Source organism: Gobius niger (genome assembly GCF_951799975.1).
Source record: "Gobius niger genome assembly, chromosome: 3".
In the NCBI taxonomy this organism is placed as follows: Eukaryota; Metazoa; Chordata; class Actinopteri; order Gobiiformes; family Gobiidae; genus Gobius; species Gobius niger.
In genome coordinates, this window is record NC_136854.1 from 1,066,291 (window position 1) to 1,084,828 (window position 18,538).

Consider the following 18,538-nt stretch of genomic DNA (forward strand, 5'->3'; position numbering starts at 1 on the left):
TCACATCGATCACTTCAGGTGTCCTATAAACGGAAATAAAGGCTTAAAATCCGTGTTTTTATCGGATTTAAACTGTCACGGGCTGCGAACCAAAACAACGGCGCACCACCGGAAGTGACGCACTTACATTTAGATTTTAAAGGATAAACATATTTTTACGAAGACATTAATTATAAAGATACTATATTATATTTGAAAGTCTGGAAAATTCATAATAAATAGATCGAACAATGAATTAAATTTAAAAAAATAAAGAGGCGGAAGTGTCGCAAGACGTTAGACGATACCGGAAGGAAGCATTTCAGGAAGTGAATGGAGAAACTCTGGAGAAAACGGCTTCTGTCACTTTATTAAACACTCTAAACAGAACACATAGATGTAGATTGAAGCTGAAGAGCGCGGCAGTGTCGACCCGTGACGTTTCGAACCCGTGAGATGACGTTTCGAAGATGATTCTGGCGCTGCTCCTCCTGACCCGGGTCGTCGTTTCGGAGTTAGCGGCGTCTGCGGGTCTGGCCCCCGGGGGAGCGGAGGTGCAGGTGAGGCTCTGGCTCTGGGATACACTCCCTGTTAAACTCTTACCCCCCGAGGGCTTTGTCTCCAGTTCAGCTTTACCCAATTCCGAAACCTTCTCGACTTCATTTGAAAGCTAAGACCTACAAAACGGAAACGGATCTTTTCCCCCGTGTCGTCGTCGCTGTTTTGTAATATCACCGCTTTATGTAATAATCATGTAATAAATGTTCACAATGTGATAAACGTTTAGCTTAACTCTTAACAAAATGGCGCAGACAGTAGAGCAGGTGTAAATCCCGCAGGTACTGTCGCTGTGTCCTTGGGCAAGACACTTCCCCCTCCTGCCTCCAGCGTCTGTGTACACTGGTGTTTGAATGAGAGTGAATGGGTGAGCGGTTCCTTGATGTAAAGCGCTTTGAGCCTAAAGCAGGTAGAAAGGCGCCGTATAAAGTGACCGTTTAACCTCTTAACCTCCACCTGAACCGAGCACATTTTAAACAGTTTGGCTTTACCCCAATCCAAAAGCTTCTGGAAAAATAGCAACGAAGCTGAGACGAAAACAATGATGGAAATGTGACAAAAAGTGAGAAAACATTGACAAGAAATTGACAAAAAAATGACATAAAATTGACAAAAATGTGACAAAAAATGACTAAGAAATGACAAAAAATTGACAAAAAATGACAAAAAATTGATTAAAAATGTGACAAAAAATTGACCAAAAAATGACAAAAGTTTGACAAAAAAATTGACAAAAAATGACAAAAAATTGTCCAAAAAATTGACAAAAAATGACAAAAAATTGACCAAAAAAAATGACAAAAAATTGACAAAAAAATGACAAAAGTTTGACAAAAAAATTGACAAAAAATGACAAAAAATTGTCCAAAAAAAATGACAAAAAATTGACAAAAAAATGACAAAAAAATGATAAAAGTTTGAAAAAAAAAATTGACAAAAAAATGGACAAAAAATTGACAAAAATGTGACAAAAATTGACAAAAAAATGACAAAAATGTGACAAAAACTGACAAAAAATTGACAAAAATGTGACAAAAATTGACAAAAAAATGACAAAAATGTGACAAAAAATGACAAAAAAATGACAAAAATGTGACAAAAAAGTTACAAAAATGAGTTGAATACCCAACAAAAAAATGATGGAAAAAAAATCTGACGACGTGAGGAAAAAGATCCTCTCAGTTCAGGCGGGAGTTAAGAGGTTAACCTCCACATGAACCCAAAGCTGCTGCTCTACCCAAATCCGAAACCTTCTTGAAAAAAACGAGGATGAAAATGCCACAAAAGAGCCACAGAAAAGTGACAAAAACGCGAGAAAAAACGATCCATTTAGATGAGTTTTGTAGGTCTTTTAAATGAGGTGTTGCACTGGCCTATAGGCGGCCATTCACCTTTGAGATTTGGGTAAAGCTGATACGAAGATGAGAGAAAATGCTCTTGGTGAAGGCGGGGCTTAAGAGGTTTAAACCACACTGTGTGATAAACTAGTAGTAGTAGTAGTAGTAGTAGTAGTAGTAGTAGTAGTAGTAGTAGTAGTAGTAGTAGTAGTAGTAGTAGTAGTAGTAGTAGTACTTACAGGTGAAGTACTGCAGTCTTCTCTCTGATAGTAGTAGTAGTAGTAGTAGTAGTAGTAGTAGTAGTACTTACAGGTGAAGTACTGCAGTCTTCTCTCTGATGGTAGTAGTAGTAGTAGTAGTAGTAGTAGTAGTAGTACTTACAGGTGAAGTACTGCAGTCTTCTCTCTGATGGTAAAAGTAGTAGTAGTAGTAGTAGTAGTAGTACTTACAGGTGAAGTACTGCAGTCTTCTCTCTGATAGTAGTAGTAGTAGTAGTAGTAGTAGTAGTAGTAGTAGTACTTATAGGTGAAGTACTGCAGTCTTCTCTCTGATAGTAGTAGTAGTAGTAGTAGTAGTAGTACTTACAGGTGAAGTACTGCAGTCTTCTCTCTGATAGTAGTAGTAGTAGTAGTAGTAGTAGTAGTAGTAGTAGTAGTAGTAGTAGTAGTAGTAGTAGTAGTAGTAGTAGTACTTACAGGTGAAGTACTGCAGTCTTCTCTCTGATAGTAGTAGTAGTAGTAGTAGTAGTAGTAGTAGTAGTAGTAGTAGTAGTAGTAGTAGTAGTAGTAGTAGTAGTAGTAGTAGTAGTAGTAGTAGTAGTTATAGTAGTACTTACAGGTGAAGTACTGCAGTCTTCTCTCTGATAGTAAAAGTAGTAGTAGTAATAGTAGTAGTAGTAGTAGTAGTAGTTATAGTAGTACTTACAGGTGAAGTACTGCAGTCTTCTCTCTGATAGTAAAAGTAGTAGTAGTAATAGTAGTAGTAGTAGTAGTAGTAGTAGTAGTAGTAGTAGTAGTAGTACTTACAGGTGAAGTACTGCAGTCTTCTCTCTGATGGTAAAAGTAGTAGTAGTAGTAGTAGTAGTAGTACTTACAGGTGAAGTACTGCAGTCTTCTCTCTGATAGTAGTAGTAGTAGTAGTAGTAGTAGTAGTAGTAGTAGTAGTAGTAGTAGTAGTAGTAGTAGTAGTAGTAGTAGTAGTAGTTATAGTAGTACTTACAGGTGAAGTACTGCAGTCTTCTCTCTGATAGTAAAAGTAGTAGTAGTAATAGTAGTAGTAGTAGTAGTAGTAGTAGTAGTAGTAGTTATAGTAGTACTTACAGGTGAAGTACTGCAGTCTTCTCTCTGATAGTAGTAGTAGTAGTAGTAGTAGTAGTAGTAGTAGTAGTAGTAGTAGTAGTAGTAGTACTTACAGGTGAAGTACTGCAGTCTTCTCTCTGATAGTAAAAGTAGTAGTAGTAATAGTAGTAGTAGTAGTAGTAGTAGTAGTAGTAGTAGTTATAGTAGTACTTACAGGTGAAGTACTGCAGTCTTCTCTCTGATAGTAGTAGTAGTAGTAGTAGTAGTAGTAGTAGTAGTAGTAGTAGTACTTACAGGTGAAGTACTGCAGTCTTCTCTCTGATAGTAAAAAAGTTAAGTGTGATAAACGGGGGCGTGGTTGGGGGGGGGTATGTGTGTGCTGTTGTTTACAATCCTGAAAGTCAGTGTTTTGCAAAATATGACCCTGAGAGCTCAGTCGTATCTGGTTTAGCTCCGTGGCCTTGAAGGGAAAGTGTTGAGGAGAGGTAAGAGATATTCATGTATGATTCACTAGCTCTTACTTGCTCTCAGCATTAGCTCGGTTCTCCAGAGCAGGTAGATGATGACGGTCAGGGTCTGGTTTGGGACGGGCACTGGGACCTGACCGGTTTCTCCCCCCCTGTGTCCCAGGCCGGGCGGCTGCGCTGGTCCCCCGCGGACGCCGACGCCCCCCACACGGTGCAGGTGCGGCGGTTCGAGGAGCCCGGATGGAGCGACCTGCCCGAGTGCTCGCAGACCAAGACCAACTCCTGCGACGTGAGCGCGGTGATCCGAGACGCTCCGCACGGCTGCGTGAGGCTGCGGGTGCGAGCGCAGAGCGGGCGGGGGCGCTCGGAGGCCGTGGAGGCCTGCGGCGCCGGGGAGGACCGCTGCACGCCACGGGTCAGTGCGCCGGTGCGTTCACTCAGCACTCACTTTCTCACAGGCAGCATTTAGACACTTTTCCTGATCCGACCGAGTTTGCTTTGCTTGTTTGAGGACATTTCAAACCAGTTCTAGGGTAAATCTCGCTTGAAATAAGTAAAATTGAGATAAGACCAATTTTCTTTCCCCATTGGCAAAGAAAATGACCTGAAATAAGGAGGAAATGTATCGAAACGAGTCAGAAACATCTCAGAACAAGTGAAATAATCCAGGACAAATGCCCAAGAACTTCTTAACCAGTCAAAACAACTAACATTTGGATTATTGTGCTCAAACTGAGATGTTTTTACTGATCTAGTTAAATACTTTTTGCAGTGCATGAGGTCCCGATACCAGAAACCGATACCATTTGACCTACGAAGCGCAGCTACGAGGCGCAGCTCTCGGCTGAGGAGAGAAGAAGCGACAAACTGGAGAATAGTTTAGTGTAAACACAATAATCCACATAGAGCTGACTTTATTACAGACTGCGCTCTCTAAACCAGAGTCTGAGCTGGATTTAACCAGAGCGTCTGCAGTGTTTACAACATACAGGCTAACGATGCTAACTCGCGGCTAGCAGCAGTGTAGCATCCCAGCTGAATTATTGAAGCGTACAAGTGGTATTTCCATTCTGTATGACCACCGTAAGAGCTAAAAGGTTAAACACAAGCAAATTACACTCATGAAACGATCTTAAGCATGAGCATAAACATAAAACAGACCATTACCTTTTTTCTCCCGTCAGTTAGGAGCCAGAAGTAAATGGGTAAACCGTAAGGCATTTTACACATTCTCCCGCCATGAGGATAAAAACATTTAAGCACTTCCTACAATACCGGAAACTACGTCATTTGTACAGGAAGTACTTTAAAATAAACCATACTCCGCTACAAACAGTTTGGGCCATTCTGACACCGTTTTATGCCCAGGGGTTTATTCATCTGAAAAACTAACCCAGCGACTAAAAAGTCCTTAGAAAATCCAGATTAAAGACATACAGCATGTTTATATTGAGGGAAAATGAGCTGCAGCAGAACAATGAAAACGCTGTAGCTACTCGCTAAGTTACTACAAACACAGAAGAAAATCTACAGGAGCTGAAGTAAAGACGAAAAGAGACCATTTAAGGAACATCTCAATACTATTGTTAAATAAAAACACATAAATGAATAAAGCTCAGGCATTGGGAGCTTTAGGACATGGGCTTTTCTGTCTATGATGGACAGAGACATAAAAATAAAACATATTGAATGAAAATAAAAAATAGATAAATAAATGGCATCAGCTCAATTCTAATATACAGTGGGGAAAAAAAGTATTTGGTCAGTTTCACATAGACATTCTATTGGATTTTGGCCAAATACTTTTTTCCCCCACTGTAACTGCTCTTAAATGTGTCGCCTACTTTACTTAAGGAAATGTACATGAGTAAATTTACTAATTACAAACCAATCTGCTGTGGAAAAAGTAAGAACGTTGAAGAAAAGGCCTTGTACTCGTATCGGTATTCGGTATCGGCGAGTACTTTAAATCAAAGTACTCGTATCGGTTTTAGGAAAAGTGGTATCGGTGCCTCCCTAGTCAGGACATGACTGGAGCAAACGGGGGGTAGAAGATGCATCATTTTAACATTCTTGAACTCCGTCTGGTCCCTTTAAAGTCAAAAACATGAGTGTTATTTTTGTCTCAATGAACTAAACGGATCAAACAAACAATAAGACGGTGGTTTTATGAAACATTATTCTGTCCCAGCTCTGTTGAACATGTTTAACTATAAGCTAATGAATCCTTTTCCGTTTACTTCCTGAGTGTCTCTGTGGTCTTTGGTCCTCAGCTCCGCCTCTCGCCTGTCCCTGGCTCCGCCCCCGGCTCCGCCTCCCTCACGGTGCACCTGCTGCGTGACCACGCCCTGTGGGAGGAGTTTGCGGACCACGCGGAGCAGCGTGTGTGTCACTGGAGGGAGGCTCGTCCTGAGGAGTCGCTCTGCACAGACTCTCCGTCCTCGGTCACGCTGTCGGAGCTGGACCCGGGTCAGACCTACTGCGTGAGCGTCCAGTACCTGCTGTTCTCTCAGCCCGAGGGCCTCCCGCGCTGCCCCGTGTGCCTGCAGGTCCCCCGGGCGCCACACAAGCACCTGGCGGCGGCTCTGGGGGCGGGGCTGCCGGCGTTAGCGCTGGCTCTGGTCTCCGTCACCGCCTACGTCTACATCTTTCACAGGAAGAGGCTGAAAACCTGCCTCAGGCCCGAGCAGGAGCCGCACTGGCTCACGCTGCCTGTAGGGGGCGCTGCTGTGCTGCGTGCAGGGGAGGAGGAGTGTGACGTCATCACAGGGTTCAGAGAAGTAACCCAGGACTGAGGAGGAGGAGGAGGAGGAGGAGGAGGAGGAGGAGGAGGAGGAGGAGGAGGAGGAGGAGGAGGAGGAGGAGGAGTGTGACGTCATCACAGGGTTCAGACAGATGGACCAGGACTGAGGAGGAGGAGGAGGAGGAGGAGGAGGAGGAGGAGGAGGAGGAGGAGTGTGACGTCATCACAGGGTTCACACAGATGGACCAGGACTGAGGAGGAGGAGGAGGAGGAGGAGGAGGAGGAGGAGGAGGAGGAGGAGGAGGAGCCGCACTGGCTCACGCTGCCTGTAGGGGGCGCTGCTGTGCTGCGTGCAGGGGAGGAGGAGTGTGACGTCATCACAGGGTTCAGAGACATAACCCAGGACTGAGGAGGAGGAGGAGGAGGAGGAGGAGGAGGAGGAGGAGGAGGAGGACGAGGAGGAGGAGGAGGAGGAGGAGGACTGTGATGTCAGAGTCTTTGCACATTCGTTAATCACGCAGCATTTGGGCCTCAGTCTTCATGTGTTTGACCAGCACTTGTTAGTCTTGATAAATGACCCCAAAGTATTAATTTAAATTTAAATGTTTCATTTCAAGGTCCACATAAATTCCTTCGTGACGTCCTGAGGCTTCAGATAAACCTGTGACCAGCGCTCGGTAAATGACTGTGTTACGCTGAGGCTGAAGCCCCACAGCAGAGACAGAGTTTAGGAGATCACGAGCCAAAGCCTGGTGACCCGGGAGGAGCTCGGAGCAGAGTCGCTGCTCCTTCACGTCGAAAGGAGGGTGGGTGTATGGTGGATGGAAGAACCAAAGCTGCAGCAGGAGCTCACTGGGCTAAAACGCTGTAAAAGCAGAAAGTCACAGAACAACAGAAACATCAGCATAGCCCAGCTGTTTCTAACTGTGTTTTAATGTGCGAGGAAAGCCCTCCTCTTTGGTCCTCATGGAGCTGACACTGCTCTAACACCGCCCCCTGGTGGCCAAAAGTCTCTCTGCACCTTAACAAACCTTACGTCTTTATCACTTTATTTTCTCTCTTTGGAAATCCCCAAACCTGCACATCGTGTGTTTAAACGAGCTTTATCAAACCTCCATGTTTTTGAATCCTCTTCTGTGTGAAACATTTCAGAATCTGCTGTTACAATGTGAATAAAGCTGATCTTTATAAACTCTTTATACGGTTTGTCTTTGTGGATCATGAAAAAGAAAAGGAAACTCCACAGCTTTAGCCTCGTTATACTTTTATAAACATTATGATTTCAGGAAATAATCAGGCTCGAGTGTGTTTGATTATGTGTGTAAACAGATAAAGTCCTTTTACTGCTTCATATTTTTAACTGGGGGAAAAATTGGGGAAAAAGCACCAAAACAGCCACAAAAAATGAGAAGAAAACAAGGATGTAAACGCAACAAAGAAATGACAATAATTCAACACAGATGTGACAAAAACTCAACCAAAAAATGACAAAAACAAACAAAAAAAGACAAAAAAGTGACAAAAATTCATCAAAAAGTGACAAAACTTCAACAAAAAATGTGACAAAAATTCATCAAAAAGTGACAAAAATTCAACAAAAAAGTGACAAATTCAACAAAATGTGACAAAAATTCAACAAAAAATGTGACAAAAATTCAACAAAAAATGTGACAAAAATTCAACAAAAAAGTGACAAAAATTCAACAAAAAAATGACAAAAATTCAACAAAAATGTGACAAAAATTCAACAAAAAGTGACAAAAATTCAACAAAAATGTGACAAAAATTCAACAAAAAAGTGACAAAAATTCAACAAAATGTGACAAAAATTCAACAAAATGTGACAAAAATTCAACAAAAATGTGACAAAAATGTGACAAAAATTCAACAAAAAAATGACAAAAATTCAACAAAAATGTGACAAAAATTCAACAAAAAGTGACAAAAATTCAACAAATGTGACAAAAATGTGACAAAAATTCAACAAAAAAATGACAAAAATTCAACAAAAAAATGACAAAAATTCAACAAAATGTGACAAAAATTCAACAAAAATGTGACAAAAATTCAACAAAAATATGACAAAAATGAAAAAAAAAAAAAACATACAAAAAGTGACAAAAATTCAACAAAAATTCAACAAGAAGTGACAAAAATTCGACAAAAAAATGACAAAAATTCAACAAAAATGTGACAAAAATGAAAAAAAAAAAAAAACATACAAAAAGTGACTCAACACAGCAACAACATGAGGAAAAAGATCAGTTTTGTGGGTCTTAGCTTTCAAATGAGGTGTTACGCAGGTCTATATAATAACCAAAGAGGACAGAATGCATTTGGACTGCACTTTCTTACAAAGTGTTTTTTCTCCAGTTCAGCTTTACCCAAATCTAAAAGCGTCTCTGTGCTCGGTTCACGCGGGGGTTAAATTTCTCACAGCGGAACCATCGCGGGTCACGTGTTGTTCCCGGTCGGACACATTTTCCTGCGCACCGCTGGAGAAACGTGTTGTAAACATTCAACACTCAAATGTCCGCGCGGCGAAAAACTCCTTAAATAAAGACACGAGACACACGAGACACAGTCCGCGAGGAGAGGAGGAAGAGGAGCAAACATGAAGAGGAAGAAGCGCAGGTTCGTGTGGATTTAATCCCGACTGTTTTTACCGTAGAGTGTTTTAGTTTTGTTCCACTTTAAGGCGACTCTGCGGCTGAACAGGAGGAAATACATTTAGGATGAAGTGGCGAAAGTGAATAATAAAGAAACGGCTCATAATCCTGAGACTCTGTGAAGTAAAGTAAAGTAAAGTAAAGTAAAGTGAAGAGGCATTAAAGGGACAGGCCACCGTTTTCCACACTGAGACATGTTCTTACCTGAGCTTAGACGAGTTGATGTGTACCTGTGTGGTCTTTGTGTGTGCGCTCAGTCACGCACAAAGACCAAAGCTGTTGTTAGCATTTGTCCTCTCTCGGTATCTTCCTATAGAGTTCGGGAATGTGATGTCATATCGCTAAGCATTATGGGATTAGCAGCCATTGTAAACTAATGGAGATTTTAAAAGTCAAAATACTGGAGTTATTGTTTACATTAAAACACTTGGAGACCACAGTGTAATAAATGTATTTACCAGCAGTGACTCAGCCGCTAACGGAGCTGTTCCACTGGTTTTTCTCCACTTTTACACTGTTTTTAGCTAGTGTTAGTCAATGGAAATGTATGCTAACAGCTGCAAAGATGGCCGATCTCCATGGTAACTGTGGAATTTCCCGAACTCTATGGCTCCAGACGGTGAAGTTAGGACCAGGCTCGTTCACAGTTTGATCTTCTGTGATGTTTCCGTGGCTTTAACCCTGTGTTTCCAGTGAGGAGGTGGTGGACTACGAGGTGGGACTCGTCTCAGGGAGTCTCTCCAAGTCCGGTCCAGGGTCCGGGTCCGGTCCAGGGTCCGGGTCGCTCTCGTCTCTGTTCCAGACCTCGTCAGCTCCGCCCTCAGAGCTGTTCCAGCCGGCGCCTCAGGTCCGAACACTTCCTGTAGTAATCATGAACACGTAGTAATCATGAACACGTATGTGATATTAGCATGTTTCTGTTCGTTCACAGATGGTGAAAAGTGTTGAACCCACAGAAAAACCAGAGGAAACTCCAGACGTCAAAGTCCAGAAGAAGAAGAAAGTCCAGACTCCGGCCGAGACCAGAGTGACCTCCAGGTACAGGCGCTGATTCTGAGTAAAACATCACGGTGGCGCAGTGGTTAGAGCTCGTGCTTCACAGCTAGAAGCTCCCGGGTTCGATTCCCACCTGGACGGGGTCTTTCTGTGTGGAGTTTACATGTTCTTCACTAAAAACATGTACAGCGACAGCTTAGGGTGAGGGGCGGTGGCTTATGGGAAGGCACACAGCTCCTAATCGCCAGCGAGGAACCACCAGAGGTCCCTATGCTAATGTTGGTCTGATAGGAAGCATTGATGATGCTGACGCACATCTGGTTTAGACCTTTATCCAATCTGCTCGATGCGGATCCACTGACTCTGCCGCTGTTCCTCTTCAGGGAGGAGGGTCTGCAGGCGGCGGACGATGCCGACCACAGCGTCAGGCCAAAGAAGAGGAGGCTGCCCCCTGGTGGAGAGGAGGACGCCGAGTTCTGGATCAAACATCGACAGAAACTGAAGGAGAACAAACAGAGAGAGCGCGAGAACCAGCGGCGCACGGTGTTCGTGGGAAACCTGCCGCTGTCGTCCACCAAGAAGGTAATGCTAACGCTAATGCTAACCCTACAGCGAGCAGCACAAGAAGCTAACACTGACACAAACCTTAACGCTAACCCTATCCCTACAGGGGGCAGCACAAGAAGCTAACACTAACATAAACCTTAATCCTAGCCCTACAGGGGGCAGCAAAGACAGTAATGCTAACACTAGCGCTACAGCTCTGTGATCCGGCTGAGGGCGGAGCCACACGTGTGCGTTCGCTCCTGTAAGACAAAAATAGCACAAGAACTAAACTTTAAGTTAAATGCAGTGTTTTATAAGGTTTAAAGAGCTCAGTGCTTTAATATTGTGATACAGTTACTGCAGTAATTCTGCTTTGAGCATTTGTTTGTCTGAAAAATCATAAAAAAGAAAATAACGTGTATTTCTGATCAGTTCATTAAATGTATTTGATCGAATCGACCTTCATATTGAAATACATATTGAATCGTTGTTTCCCAAATGCACACAGGCTAAAGTTTGGGCCTTTTGAAAATATTGTAGAAAATCCAAATATCGGCCCGATACATCGGCCGATATGTAGTTTCTGTGCGTTTCTGGCTGAGTTGACGTGTTTGTTGCAGACGCTGCGGCTGCTCTTCAAAGACAACGGGCCCATCGAGTCCATCCGGTTCCGCTCTCTGGTGAGTCCACCCGGCTCTGGTCCTGTTCTGACCCGGCTCTGGTCCAGTCTGGGTCTCTTCTGACCCGGCTCTGGTCCTGTTCTGACCCGGCTCTGGTCCAGTCTGAGTCTGTTCTGACCCGGCTCTGGTCCTGTTCTGACCCTGGTCCAGTCCGGGTCTGTTCTGACCCAGCTCTGGTCCTGTTCTGACCCTGGTCCAATCTGGTCCTGTTCTGACCCAGCTCTGGTCCTGTTCTGACCCGGCTCTGTGTTTGTAGGTCAGAGAGGACCCCAGTATGTCCCGTAAAGTGGCCGCCATCATGTGAGTAACCAGTCCTTCTGCTCTGCATCAGCCGGTTCCTCCTCCCTCCTCCCTCCTCCCTCCTCCCTCCTCCCTCCTCCCTCCTCCCCAGGGTTGCCAGGTCTGGGCAGCCAAACCCGCCCAAAAATATCTGAACACCGCGGACATACGGCGCAGCTGGAATTTTCAATATTGTTTACTAGTTAACAGAGCCCATGTGCTCCTGCGATGATGAGAAACCGCCACTATTTCCCCCCCTTATTGAAAAAGCAGCTCACAGAGCCTTGGATTTGCCTTCGAAATAGTGATTTTGATCAAGTCAACATTGATTACAGCAAGGCAAAAAAACGCGGACAGTTTTTTTCACCTGCGGAATGGCTTTAAAAACCACCCAATTCCGCGTTTTAACCGCGGACCTGGCAACCCTGCTCCTCTCTCCCTCCTCCCTCCTTCCTGTGGGACGAGTGTGAATGAGGTTTAAACGTGTTGCAGGAGGAAGGCTCACCCGCAGAAGCAGAGCATTAACGCCTACGTGGTTTTCAAAGAGGAGCAGAGCGTCACCAGCGCCCTCCACAGGTACGGCCGAGCATTACATCTACGACAACCGTCAACAACCGTCTGTAAACCTGTTACAAAGACCCGTAACTGAGGCTGACCAGAACAGAAATCACAATTTCTATTACATTTTCTATTAAAATTCTGTTAAAAGTTTATTACATTTCTGTTCAAATTTTATTAAATTTGTTCAAATTTTATTAAAATTCTATTAAAGTTCTGTTAACCTTATTAAATTTAAATTTAAAAAGTTTATTAAATTTCTGTTAAAATTTTATTAAATTTGTTAAAATTCTATCATCTTTCTATTACATTTCTATTAAATTTCTGTTAGAATTTTATTAAATTTGTTAAAATTTTATTAAATTTAAATTAAATTTCTGTTAAATTTCTATTAAATGTTTGTTAAATTTGTTAAATTTCTACATTTCTATTAAAATTCTCTTAAAGTTCTGTTAACCTTATTAAATTTAAATTTAAAAAGTTTATTAAATTTCTGTCAAAATTATATTAAATTTGTTAAAATTTTATTAAATTTGTCAAAATTTTATTAAATTTCTATTAAAATTTTATTAAATTTCTATTAAATGTTTGTTAAATTTGTTAAATTTCTATTATCTTTCTATTAAAATTCTATTAACTTTCTATTAAAATTCAATAAAAAATAGAAAAAAATTCAATTAAAATTTAATTTAATTTCTATTACATTCCGATGAATCGCCCAGCCCTTGTATAAAATATTACTTTTATATTGAACAAACAGTATTTTTTCTTTAGAGACTGAAATTATGATCAAAAGAACCCAATAACATTAATTTAACCTCTTAACCCCCGCCTGAATCCAGAACATTTTTCCAGTTTGGCTTTACCCAAATCTAAAAGCTTGAAAACGAGATAAAGTGGCTTGATCAGAACTGCCTGGTGTTTCCCACGCGTCTTCATTCACATGTTTGGTATCCACGTGTAGCATGAAAGGCTGTGATTCCTGATGGTTTATAGAGCTGTGAATAAATCAAAATAAAAGCACACATTTAGTATCAAGTACTCATGTTTTATTGTGGCGGTGTTTTATTGTGAAGTCTCTTATTGTGAAGTGTTTTATTGTGAAGTCTCTTATTGTGAAGTCTCTTATTGTGAAGTCTCTTATTGTGAAGTCTCTTATTGTGAAGTTTCTTATTGTGGCGGTGTTTTATTGTGAAGTCTCTTATTGTGAAGTCTCTTATTGTGAAGTCTCTTATTGTGAAGTCTCTTATTGTGGCTGTGTTTTATTGTGAAGTCTCTTATTGTGAAGTCTCTTATTGTGGCGGTGTTTTATTGTGAAGTCTCTTATTGTGAAGTCTCTTATTGTGGCGGTGTTTTATTGTGAAGTCTCTTATTGTGAAGTCTCTTATTGTGGCGGTGTTTTCTTGTGAAGTCTCTTATTGTGAAGTCTCTTATTGTGGCGGTGTGTTGTAGGAACGGGCTGGAGCTGGAGCCCGACCTGTTCATCCGTGTGGACCGCGTCTCGGGCTCAGACTCGGTCAGTATTAGTCCGGATGCCCTCCCGTCCTCCCGAGTGTCTGTTTCTGATCTTCTGTTTCTCCGCAGCACGACCACAAACGCTCCGTGTTCGTGGGGAACCTCCCGTTCGGTGAGTCCGAAACGCCAGAGACGATTTACACAAAAAAAAAAAACGAAATGTGGCCAAAACGCTGTATAAAAAAAATCATTAAAAACTTGTGACAAAAATGCACTGAAAACGACTGAGTGTTGTTCTGCTGCAGACCTGAAGGAGGCGCCGTTGCGTAGACACTTCTCAGACTGTGGTCCTGTGGAGGCCGTGAGGCTGATCCGAGACCCTCAGAGCGGACTGGGCAAAGGCTTCGGATACTTACTCTTCCAGGTACTTCCACTACTAATAATAATTAATAATAATTAACTATAAAAAAAAATGTCAATAAAGACCCTTAACTGAAAACAAAATAGAACATTAAATGTCCTTCAGTTTCATTTAACACAAACATCTTCCATCGTCTCGTCCAAACTTTAAATCTAGGAGCTGTTTCTGCTGAACATCTGTCTGTAAACCTGACGATTATAAAGACCCATCACTGAGACCCAAATAGAAATCACAATTTATATTAAATTACAATTAAAATTCTATTAAAGGGGCTAGATGCAAGTTTGCCATTTTATACTCACTACTGCCACCTCAGGCCATATGTGTAACTGCAACTTCTATATTAAGCTCGTGCATGACGGCACTTCAGACCCGGAGTAACGCCTTTCTGAGCGACATTCTACACATTAGGACATGGCTGGAACATGTAGTTGGAGGAAAATACATAATTTTAACATTTTAAAACTCCCTATAGTCTATAAAAATATATAAAAAATCTATTAAATTTCACTTAAATTTCAATACAATTTTAGATTAAATTTCTATTAAAATGTCGTTACCTTTCTATTTAAAAAAAATCTATAAAAATTATATTAAAACCTCTAGAAAAATGTATTAAATTCTATTAAATTTCGATTAAAGTTCTATTACATTATCTGTAAAAAGATCGAATGAAATTTCTATTCAATTCTTTTACATTTTGATTAAAGTTTTATAAAATGTATATGAAAATGTTCAATTTCTGTAAAAAATATATTAAGATTCTATTAAATTTTGCTTAAATTTCAATAAAAAATTCAATTAAAATTTCTATAAAAATGTCTATTAAATTCTATTAAATTTCGATTAAAGTTCTATAAAAAATTCTATTTTTTTACAAAATTTCTATAAAAAATTCTTTTGAAATTTTATTAAAAAAATATTAAAAATTTATTAAATTTCGCTTAAATTTCAATACAATTTATATTAAATTTCTACTATTTCTTACTACATTTCTATAAAATTTCTATTAAAAATTCAATGAAAATTTCTAGTAATTTTTTTATAAAATTTCTATAAAAAATCTAATGAAAAATCTAATCAATTCTATTAAATTTTTATTAAAGTTCTATAAAATGTATATGAAAATGTTATTACATTTCTGTAAAAATTTCTATTCAATTCTATTCCATTTTTATTCCATTTCTATTCAAATTCTATTGAATTTCTATGCAATTTTGATGAATCGCCCTCCCCTCGTGTAAAATATTACGTTTATGTTGAACAAGCAGAGGCTGAAACTATGATCAAAACAACATTAATGTAACCTCTTAACCCCCGCCTGAACCAGCACTTTGTCCAGTGAGGCTTTACCTGAATCTAACCGTGTTTGTTTGGTCCTCAGAGCTCGGACAGTGTGCAGCTCGCTCTGAGGCTTTACCTGAATCTAACCGTGTTTGTTACAGAGTGTGGACAGCGTGCAGCTCGCTCTGAGGCTTTACCTGAATCTAACCGTGTTTGTTTGGTCCTCAGAGCTCGGACAGCGTGCAGCTCGCTCTGAGGCTTTACCCGAATCTAACCGTGTTTGTTTGGTCCTCAGAGCTCGGACAGTGTGCAGCTCGCTCTGGAGCTTTACCTGAATCTAACCGTGTTTGTTTGGTCCTCAGAGCTCGGACAGTGTGCAGCTCGCTCTGAGGCTTTACCTGAATCTAACCGTGTTTGTTTGGTCCTCAGAGCTCGGACAGTGTGCAGCTCGCTCTGAGGCTTTACCCGAATCTAACCGTGTTTGTTTGGTCCTCAGAGCTCGGACAGTGTGCAGCTCGCTCTGGAGCTTTACCTGAATCTAACCGTGTTTGTTTGGTCCTCAGAGCTCGGACAGTGTGCAGCTCGCTCTGAGGCTTTACCTGAATCTAACCGTGTTTGTTTGGTCCTCAGAGCTCGGACAGTGTGCAGCTCGCTCTGAGGCTTTACCTGAATCTAACCATGTTTGTTTGGTCCTCAGAGCTCGGACAGTGTGCAGCTCGCTCTGAGGCTTTACCTGAATCTAACCGTGTTTGTTGGTCCTCAGAGCTCGGACAGTGTGCAGCTCGCTCTGAGGCTTTACCTGAATCTAACCGTGTTTGTTTGGTCCTCAGAGCTCGGACAGTGTGCAGCTCGCTCTGAGGCTTTACCTGAATCTAACCGTGTTTGTTTGGTCCTCAGAGCTCGGACAGTGTGCAGCTCGCTCTGGAGCTTTACCTGAATCTAACCGTGTTTGTTTGGTCCTCAGAGCTCGGACAGTGTGCAGCTCGCTCTGGAGCTTTACCTGAATCTAACCGTGTTTGTTTGGTCCTCAGAGCTCGGACAGTGTGCAGCTCGCTCTGAGGCTTTACCTGAATCTAACCGTGTTTGTTTGGTCCTCAGAGCTCGGACAGTGTGCAGCTCGCTCTGAGGCTTTACCTGAATCTAACCGTGTTTGTTGGTCCTCAGAGCTCGGACAGTGTGCAGCTCGCTCTGAGGCTTTACCTGAATCTAACCGTGTTTGTTGGTCCTCAGAGCTCGGACAGTGTGCAGCTCGCTCTGGAGCTTTACCTGAATCTAACCGTGTTTGTTTGGTCCTCAGAGCTCGGACAGTGTGCAGCTCGCTCTGAGGCTTTACCTGAATCTAACCGTGTTTGTTGGTCCTCAGAGCTCGGACAGTGTGCAGCTCGCTCTGAGGCTTTACCTGAATCTAACCGTGTTTGTTGGTCCTCAGAGCTCGGACAGTGTGCAGCTCGCTCTGAGGCTTTACCTGAATCTAACCGTGTTTGTTTGGTCCTCAGAGCTCGGACAGCGTGCAGCTCGCTCTGGAGCTTTACCTGAATCTAACCGTGTTTGTTTGGTCCGCAGAGCTCGGACAGCGTGCAGCTCGCTCTGAGGCTTTACCTGAATCTAACCGTGTTTGTTTGGTCCTCAGAGCTCGGACAGTGTGCAGCTCGCTCTGAGGCTTTACCTGAATCTAACCGTGTTTGTTTGGTCCTCAGAGCTCGGACAGTGTGCAGCTCGCTCTGAGGCTTTACCTGAATCTAACCGTGTTTGTTTGGTCCTCAGAGCTCGGACAGTGTGCAGCTCGCTCTGGAGCTTTACCTGAATCTAACCGTGTTTGTTTGGTCCGCAGAGCTCGGACAGCGTGCAGCTCGCTCTGAGGCTTTACCTGAATCTAACCGTGTTTGTTACAGAGTGTGGACAGTGTGCAGCTCGCTCTGAGGCTTTACCTGAATCTAACCGTGTTTGTTTGGTCCTCAGAGCTCGGACAGTGTGCAGCTCGCTCTGAGGCTTTACCTGAATCTAACCGTGTTTGTTACAGAGCTCGGACAGTGTGCAGCTCGCTCTGAGGCTTTACCTGAATCTAACCGTGTTTGTTACAGAGCTCGGACAGTGTGCAGCTCGCTCTGAGGCTTTACCTGAATCTAACCATGTTTGTTTGGTCCTCAGAGCTCGGACAGCGTGCAGCTCGCTCTGAGGCTTTACCTGAATCTAACCATGTTTGTTTGGTCCTCAGAGCTCGGACAGTGTGCAGCTCGCTCTGAGGCTTTACCTGAATCTAACCGTGTTTGTTTGGTCCTCAGAGCTCGGACAGCGTGCAGCTCGCTCTGAGGCTTTACCTGAATCTAACCGTGTTTGTTACAGAGTGTGGACAGTGTGCAGCTCGCTCTGAGGCTTTACCTGAATCTAACCGTGTTTGTTTGGTCCTCAGAGCTCGGACAGTGTGCAGCTCGCTCTGAGGCTTTACCTGAATCTAACCGTGTTTGTTTGGTCCGCAGAGCTCGGACAGCGTGCAGCTCGCTCTGAGGCTTTACCTGAATCTAACCGTGTTTGTTTGGTCCTCAGAGCTCGGACAGCGTGCAGCTCGCTCTGGAGCTGAACGGATCCAAACTGGAGGGACGGTCCATCCGAGTGATGCGCTCTGTGCAGAACGACAGGCTGAAGAGGACGCAGGCGGGGAAACCTCCGGGGTCAAAGGTCGGGAAACCGGGGAGGCGGAGCCAAGAGCACAAACACAAACCTGTGACCAAACCGGGGCAGTTCAGAGGAGAGATGGCCGACCCCAACAAGAAGAACAAGAAGAAGAAGAAGCTTGTGAAGAAGAAGCCGAAGGGGAAGAAGCTCCAGCAGAAAAAGTGACTCTGATTAAGTTTGAACTGTTAAAGCGACGCCGCGGCTCAAAACACGGATACGTTTGTTCTGAATGTTTTAATAAAATCTCTTTACCAGGTTTATTCTCTGAGACTTATCCAGGAAGTCCCTCCAACATGGCCGTGTCGCTCCTGGTCCTTCACATCCATCCTTTTTCTTCCACTCGTCCATCGCCGTGACGACCCAGGAGAACTTTAGGAAGTAACTGTACTTTATACTTCTACTCGAGTAATGTTACAGTGAAGTATCTGGTTCTTACTTAAAGACACTAGATGCAAGTTGTTCATTTTATACTCACCGCTGCCACCTCAGGTCTCACGTGTAACTGCAGCTTCTATATTAAAGGGATATTTCAGGAGTTTTGACATCGGGCCTCAGTTATCCAGAGTTTTACTGATTTCTGGAGATATTTTTTTCT

At 42.6% G+C, this 18,538-nt stretch overlaps 2 protein-coding genes across 2 annotated transcripts; both read left to right on the forward strand.

The window, feature by feature from the left end:
* Nucleotides 1-224: 224 nt before the first annotated feature.
* On the forward strand, nucleotides 225-6,434 carry ifngr2 (interferon gamma receptor 2; the record flags this gene model as incomplete). Its single annotated transcript, XM_079552990.1, has 3 exons — nucleotides 225-539; nucleotides 3,803-4,054; nucleotides 5,913-6,434. Exons 1-3 carry the CDS (start codon nucleotides 450-452, stop codon nucleotides 6,432-6,434), a joined length of 864 nt encoding a protein of 287 aa, XP_079409116.1. The 5' UTR covers nucleotides 225-449.
* A 2,559-nt stretch (nucleotides 6,435-8,993) lies between these two features.
* On the forward strand, nucleotides 8,994-18,128 carry rbm34 (RNA binding motif protein 34). Its single transcript, XM_079554100.1, has 11 exons — nucleotides 8,994-9,016; nucleotides 9,745-9,898; nucleotides 9,983-10,089; nucleotides 10,431-10,629; nucleotides 11,214-11,273; nucleotides 11,530-11,573; nucleotides 12,045-12,128; nucleotides 13,563-13,626; nucleotides 13,695-13,737; nucleotides 13,871-13,989; nucleotides 17,815-18,128. The coding sequence occupies exons 1-11, from the start codon at nucleotides 8,997-8,999 to the stop codon at nucleotides 18,106-18,108; spliced, it is 1,188 nt and encodes a 395-aa protein (XP_079410226.1). The 5' UTR covers nucleotides 8,994-8,996; the 3' UTR covers nucleotides 18,109-18,128.
* The last annotated feature ends 410 nt before the right edge of the window (nucleotides 18,129-18,538 follow it).

Excerpts from the sequence above, each read along its gene's own strand:
- rbm34 (XM_079554100.1), top strand. The coding sequence starts at position 8,997 with ATGAAGAGGAAGAAGCGCAG. Across the intron at positions 9,899-9,982 it reads TGTTCCAGCCGGCGCCTCAG|ATGGTGAAAAGTGTTGAACC; the intron begins GTCCGAACACTT and ends GTTCGTTCACAG. Across the intron at positions 13,738-13,870 it reads CGTGGGGAACCTCCCGTTCG|ACCTGAAGGAGGCGCCGTTG; the intron begins GTGAGTCCGAAA and ends GTTCTGCTGCAG.